Genomic DNA, 7,500 nt, shown 5'->3' with positions numbered 1-7,500 from the left:
TCCTAAACCCGAACCTAACCATAAACCTGAACCTAACCATAAACCTGAACCTAAACCTGAACCTAACCATAAACCTAACAATAAACCTGAACCTAACCGTAAACATAAACATAAACCTGAACCTAATCGTAAACCTAAACCTGAACCTGAACCTAAACCTAAACCTAAGCCTAAGCCTGAACCTGAACTTGTCTGTCTGTCTCACTCACTCACCTGTCAGTCAGTCTGTCTGTCTGTCTGTCTGTCTGTGTGACTCAACTGTCTCTCTCAGCTCAGTGCTGTCTGGCTGCCTTCATCCTCCTGGCTCTCTCTGATTGGTGGATGCTGGCTCTGCTCTATGCTGGTTGGCTGTTACTGGACTGGGACACGCCCACTAGCGGGGGTCGGAGGTCAGCCTGGGTCAGGAGCTGGACTGTGTGGGAGTACTTCAGGGACTACTACCCTCTGAGGGTGAGTTTATATTGATCGCCATTGGTCAATCAGCTGTTCTGATGATTGGTGATTAGTTGTTGGTGATTGATGATTGGTTGTTGATTATTGATTATTGATTTGTGTCTGCAGCTGATCAAAACAGTCAATCTGGATCCAAAGAAGAACTACATCTTCGGATTCCACCCACATGGTGAGAGACACACCTGTCTGTCTCTACCTGTCTGTCTCTCAGGTGTGCTGGTAGCTGTGGCGACCTGTCTGTCTACCTGTCTGTCTCTCAGGTGTGTTGGTAGCTGTGCTGACCTGTCTGTCTCTACCTGTCTGTCTCTCAGGTGTGCTGGTAGCTGTGCCGACCTGTCTGTCTCTACCTGTCTGTCTCTCAAGTGTGCCGGTAGCTGTGCTGACCTGTCTGTCTCTACATGTCTGTCTCTCAGGTGTGCCGGTAGCTGTGCTGACCTGTCTGTCTCTACATGTCTGTCTCTCAGGTGTGCCGGTAGCTGTGCTGACCTGTCTGTCTCTACATGTCTGTCTCTCAGGTGTGCCGGTAGCTGTGCTGACCTGTCTGTCTCTACATGTCTGTCTCTCAGGTGTGCTGGTAGCGGGGGCGTTCGGTAACTTCTGTACGGAGGCGACCGGTTTCTCGCTTCTGTTTCCTGGACTGAAGTCTCACCTGCTGATGCTGCCGTTCTGGTTCAGAGTCCCGGTCTTCAGAGACTACATCATGTGTGGAGGTACCTGTCTGTCTCTCTGTCCTCCGTTTGTCTCTCTGTCCTCTGTCTGTCTCGCTATCCTCTGTCTGTCTCTCTGTCCTCCATCCTGTCTGTCTCTGTCCTTCCTCTGTCCCTTTGTCCTCCGTCCTCTGTCTGTCTCTCTGTCCTCCCTATGTCCTCCATCTGTCTGTCTGTTCTCTATCCTTTATGTGTCCCTCTGTCCTCTGTCACTTAACACTTAACACTGGGCTTCAGGTCACAGCAGGAGGAGGAGACCGAGTCGAGCTCTGTGATTGGCTGTCTGGCCCTGCTGGGAGGTCACATGGGTTCATGTATTTCAGTGTTGTCTCATCAGTGTGGACACACAGTGAAAGGTCGGTGTGACTCCCCTGAGAGACAGACAGGCTCATGTGACCCGTGGACATGTGAAGTGTCTCGTACACTCAGCAGCTTTATTAGGACCCGAGCACCGAGCATCGGTGCAAAAGCCCTGTTGTATTTGGTAAAAATGTTCTTGGTTGTTCTTCTCCTTACGTAAAGTGATTTTCCTTTTTGGAGGTTTTATCATGTTCAAAAACTCATGAAAGTAGAAACACATTTGTCTCCCGGTGAAAAATTTCGTATTCTAGTGGAGTCGTGAGTGGGCGTGGCCAAACGGCTCGAGAGCGCCCCCTACAGAGATGCGTCACGGAGACGGCTTCGGGGAGACGGCTTCGGGGAGGCGGCGCCGGAGTGCGAGGGCCCGTACATCACTGCTTGCAGTTTTAATTTTGAAATGTTTCCACCAATCAGGCAGCAGTCAGGAGATAAAGCCTCTCCCCGAAGCCGTCTCCGTGACGTGCAGCGCGCGAGGGACCGCGTATACCCGCTTAAAGTTGCTATTTTTGTCTCGTTTCCTGTCTCCAGCAGGGGGCGCTAGCGATCTGTTTGGCCACACTGACTCGCAAAACACATCAGATGTATCGTCTCACCACGCCGGATGTATGTGACTCGTTTCGTGAGGTTTCAAGCATCATTTGACCTTAAACATCAACTTCCTGTGTCACGTCGAGACATCCAACTTTGCCGCATCGTCACGGCGACGCCCATTGACAAAGTCGAACAAATGTCTCAATATATCATCAACTACATGTTTAGGTTATTGTGACCCGACTTTACGTTCATATGATCAACCAGCTCGATGTAGAATGTGAAAGTATGAAAAGTGTCATTTCCAGTGGCCAACAGGGGGCGCTATGAGCGAATATTACCCCACAGAGGTCTTCAGGGCAGGGCTGTTATCATACCTGTGATGTTTGGAGAAGGTCGGTCCATGTACATAAGATTTAAAGCAACTCTTAGTTTGATGGCGAGACACTCAAAATGGCCGCCTGTCACGGGCACACATATCGATGAAAACAAATTATTTATACAACTTTTAATCCCAAACATGTTTTCTATCCAGAGAACCTAAATTCAAGTCGGTCGGACAAAATCCCTCGGAGGAGTTCGACAAAGTGCAACGTGTCAGAATCGCCCAAAATGGCGACTAAATTCAAAATGGTGGAATTCCTGTCGAGTTGACGTAACGGTGCAACGTAACTTTTTTGTGCGTCTAGGTGTGATACACGTGTCCACCGGATTTGGTGAATTTAGGTAAATGTGGCCGCCGGGGCATCTCTTTAGGGGGCGCTCTTGAGCCGTTTGGCCACGCCCACTAGCGACTCCACTAGAATACGAAATGTTTCGCCGGGAGACAAATGTGTTTCCACTTTCATGAGTTTTTGAATATGATAAAGCCTCCAAAAAGGAAAATCACTTTACGTAAGAAGAACAACGACTAACTACCAAGAACGTTTTTACCAAATACAACAGGGCTTTCACATCGATGCTCGGTGCTCGGGTCCTAATTAATGCTTAAATGAATAATGAAAAATATTATACATAGATATCTATATATGTATGGACATTGGGATGTGGCCCATCTTATCTGTCCCTCACCTGTCTGTCCCTCAGGTCTGGTGTCAAGCTGTAAGTCCAGTCTGTCCCACCTGGTCAGTCGTCCTCAAGGAGGAAACGTTGCTGTCATCGCAGTGGGCGGAGCTCCAGAGGCTCTGGATGCTCGGCCAGGAGCTTTAACACTGCGGGTAACTTTAACCTACTGCCTGTCTGTCTGTCTGCCTGTCTGTCTATCTGCCTGTCTGTCTCTGTTTTCTGGTTTTTGGTCGTTACATTTTAACTTTTGTTTTTCAGGTCATGAACAGGAAAGGCTTCATCAAACTGGCTCTCAAACACGGGTGGGTGGGGCTTATTGAGTAGGTGGGGTTTAGAGGGGCGGGGCCTTAAACGCTGTATTGACCATTTGTGTCTGCAGAGCTCAGCTGGTTCCAGTTTTTTCTTTTGGAGAGAACGAGCTGTTCGATCAGATGCAGAATCCCACTGGGTCTCCTCTGAGGACGCTGCAGGTCAGAGGTCACACTCACCACAACCTGACATATATATATATATATATATATATACGTAGATATATATATACATAGATATATATCTATCTGACTTTCTATATATACATAGATATATATATATATATACACGTAGATATATATACACAGATATATATATATATATATATATATATATATATATATGTAGACATGTATACATAGACATATAACGTAGACAGATATACGTAGACATCTCACGTAGACATATAGACATAGACAGTGGAGAGTCGTTTTGGTCCTCTGCTGGTCTGTAGCTTTGTTGTCCCTGATGTCTGTAGCCTTGTTGTCCCTGATGTCTGTAGCTTTGTTGTCCCTGATGTCTGTAGCCTTGTTGTCCCTGATGTCTGTAGCCTTGTTGTCCCTGATGTCTGTAGCTTTGTTGTCCCTGATGTCTGTAGCCTTGTTGTCCCTGATGTCTGTAGCTTTGTTGTCCCTAATGTCTATAGCTTTGTTGTCCCTAATGTCTGTAGCTTTGTTGTCCCTCATGTCTGTAGGTTTGTTGTCCCTCATGTCTGTAGGTTTGTTGTCCCTTGTGTCTGTAGGTTTGTTGTCCCTGGTGTCTGTAGCTTTGTTGTCCCTGGTGTCTGTAGCTTTGTTGTCCCTAATGTATGCAGCTTTGTTGTCCCTAGTGTCTGCAGCTTTGTTGTCCCTAATGTCTGCAGCTTTGTTGTCCCTAATGTATGCAGCTTTGTTGTCCCTAATGTCTGCAGCTTTGTTGTCCCTAGTGTCTGCAGCCTTGTTGTCCCTAATGTCTGCAGCTTTGTTGTCCCTAGTGTCTGCAGCTTTGTTGTCCCTAATGTCTGCAGCTTTGTTGTCCCTAATGTCTGCAGCTTTGTTGTCCCTAGTGTCTGCAGCTTTGTTGTCCCTAGTGTCTGCAGCTTTGTTGTCCCTAATGTCTGTAGCTCCAATTACATTAGAAGGTTCTACTAGCACTGTTCCTGCCATCCAGCTGGTCCTATTGTAAGAGGATAGTGATGACCACAGCACTGGTTTTATACTTTTCTTCATTAAATGAGATCTGGTTCAGGTGATCACCTGATCAAGTAGAATCAGTTGATCACCTGATCAAGTAGAATTAGGTGATCACCTGATCAGTACCTCATCAAGTAGAATCTATTGGAATTCAACAGACTGGAATGCAACGGCTGCCGTACACGTCGAGATGCTGATTTAAGAAACATTTGGAGAGGTTTCTTCATTTTATACAGAGCTGTTTATATATATATACACTGCTCCAAAAAATAAAGGGACCACTTAAACAACTCAATGTAACTCCAATCAATCCCACTTGTGTGAAATCAAGCTGTCCAGTTCGGATCAACACTGATTGAGGATCAGTTTCACCTGCTGTTGTACAAATGGAACAGACAACAGGTGGAAATGAGGCAATCATCAAGACAACCCTATAAAGGAACGGTTCTGCAGGTGGTGACCACAGACCGGTTCTCTGTCTTTGTCCTTTCTGGGTGATCGTTGGTCCCTTTTGCATTTTGCCAGTGTCCTCACCACTAGAGGGAGCATGAGGTGTCTCCAACCCACAGAAGTTGTTCAGGTAGTGCAGCTCATCCAGGATGGCACATCAATGCACGCTGTGGCAAGAAGGTTTGCTGTGTCTGTCAGCACAGTGTCAAGAGGATGGAGGACATACCGGGAGACGGGCCGGTCCACCAAGAGACGTGGAGGGGGACGTAGGAGGACAACAACCCGGCAGCGGGACCGCTATCTGCTCCTTTGTGCAAGGAGGAGCAGGAGGAGCGCTGCCAGAGCCCTACAAAATGACCTCCAGCAGGCCACTAATGTGCATGTTTCTGCTCAAACTGTCAGAAACAGACTCCATGAGGGCGGTACGAGGGCCCGACGTCCACAAGTGGAGTCTGTGCTCACAGTCCAACACCGTGCGGGGCGACCGGACTTTACCAGAGAACACCGAGATCAGCAGCTTCTCCGTCAGCGCCCTGCGGTCTTCACAGATGAGAGCAGGTTCACACTGAGCACATGTGACAGACGTGACAGAGTCTGGAGACGCCGTGGAGAACGTTCTGCTGCCTGCAACATCCTCCAGCGGGACCGGTTCGGCGGCGGGTCAGTGACGGTCTGGGGAGGCGTTTCTTCGGAGGGCAGCGCAGCCCTCCGTGTGCTAGCCAGAGGTACCCTGACTGCCATTAGGTCCCGGGATGAGATCCTCAGACCCGTTGAAGACCATCTGCTGGTGCAGCGGGTCCCGGGTTCTTCTGATGCAGGACAATGCTCGGCCTCATGTGGCTGGAGTGTGTCAGCGGTTCCTCCACGATGAAGGCGTCGACGCTACGGACCGGCCCGCCCGTCCCCCAGACCCGAATCCAGTCCAGCACATCCGGGACATCGCGTCTCGTTCCGTCCGCCGACGCCACGTCCACCGCAGACTGTCCGGGAGTGGACCGATGCTTTGATCCGGGTCTGGGAGGAGATCCCTCAGGAGAACATCCGTGGTCTCATCAGGAGCATGCCCAGGTGTTGTAGGGAGTGATACAGGCACGTGGAGGACACACACACTACTGAGACTCATTTGGACTTGTCTTCAGGAATCTCCACAGAAGTTGGATCAGCCTGTGATCTGATTTTTACACTTTTATTTGGAGTATGATTCTGAATCCAGACCTCCATGGATAATGATTCTGATTTCCATTGATCATTCTGATGTTATTTTGTTCTCAACACATTCCACGATGTAATGAATCAAGATTTGAACTGGAAGATTTCATTCATTGAGATCTAGGATGTGTTGTTTAAGTGTTCCCTTTATTTTTTGGAGCAGTGTATCTATCTATGTATATATATATATATATCTATGTACATATGTTTACGTTTATGTATGTCTTCGTGAGAAACTGTGATACATGACAGTTCCTTAGCAACCACAGTGTTTGTTTGTTTGTTTGTTTGTTTGTTTAGCTCCCCAGTAACTCTTGTATAGCAGCTACTCTTCCTGGGGTCTTTAAACTTGATATGGTGTCGATACGATTTATACAACATATAAAATAACACATAACATTATTTTACAAACCAAGAAAAACAATAAACAATTAACGCAATTTAAATGTGTCCATCCTGGACCATCGTCAACAACTGTGGCCGCCTGAAAACTGAGCGACTGGTCCAACCGTTATGTAAAAACTACATTAGCAACACCTACATTTTATTTTCACAACCTAAACATGCTTAGCAACAATGTACAAAGCTCTTGTAACCACATACCAACCACAATGTTTCATCTGAGAAATAACTTTTTGATCATTTATCGGTTTCCTAGCAACCACTGTTAAACCACCATTAGCAATACTTACCTAGCAACCATCATTTGGAAGATCACGGCAGCCGCTAACTAACAACCTCTGTGTAGCTTCAGAGGAAGAAACATCTTCATCGTCATGTCACCTTCATCAAAAATACAAAAGGTTTGAAAGGTGTTACTGTGATGTTGACGTGATGTTGACGTGATGTTGACGTGATTTTGACGTGATGCTGACGTGATGTTGACGTGATGTTGACGTGATGTTGACGTGATGCTGACGTGATGTTGACGTGATGTTGACGTGATGCTGACGTGATGTTGACGTGATGCTGACGTGACGTGATGTTGACGTGATGCTGACGTGATGCTGACGTGATGCTGACGTGATGTTGACGTGATGTTGACGTGATGCTGACGTGATGTTGACGTGATGCTGACGTGACGTGATGCTGACGTGATGCTGACGTGACGTGATGCTGACGTGATGCTGACGTGATGTTGACGTGATGCTGACGTGATGTTGACGTGATGCTGACGTGACGTGATGTTGACGTGATGCTGACGTGACGTGATGTTGACGTGATGCTGACGTGATGTTGACGTG

General features: G+C 47.4%; 1 protein-coding gene across 3 annotated transcripts in view; it reads left to right on the top strand.

The window, feature by feature from the left end:
- Positions 1-7,500, top strand: part of mogat3a (monoacylglycerol O-acyltransferase 3a) — a 12,589-nt gene that overhangs the window by 2,370 nt on the left and 2,719 nt on the right. For 2 of the 3 annotated variants that reach the window (XM_069687671.1, XM_069687670.1), the window contains exons 2-7: positions 272-450; positions 562-622; positions 1,020-1,163; positions 3,138-3,268; positions 3,375-3,418; positions 3,496-3,586. In XM_069687671.1, the coding sequence (XP_069543772.1) occupies positions 272-450; positions 562-622; positions 1,020-1,163; positions 3,138-3,268; positions 3,375-3,418; positions 3,496-3,586 (650 nt within the window). Of the gene's footprint in view, positions 1-271; positions 451-561; positions 623-1,019; positions 1,164-3,137; positions 3,269-3,374; positions 3,419-3,495; positions 3,587-5,245; positions 5,485-7,500 lie in introns of those variants that run through there. The other variant, XM_069687672.1, reaches the window with a different exon arrangement.

This window comes from Brachyistius frenatus, unplaced genomic scaffold, assembly GCF_029030835.1.
Source record: "Brachyistius frenatus isolate BFR_SWC_R1_liver_20210118 unplaced genomic scaffold, ASM2903083v1 Contig_480, whole genome shotgun sequence".
Classification (NCBI taxonomy): domain Eukaryota; kingdom Metazoa; phylum Chordata; class Actinopteri; family Embiotocidae; genus Brachyistius; species Brachyistius frenatus.
Note: the sequence above shows the minus strand (reverse complement) of the source record. Positions and strands in the feature narration are given on the sequence as shown.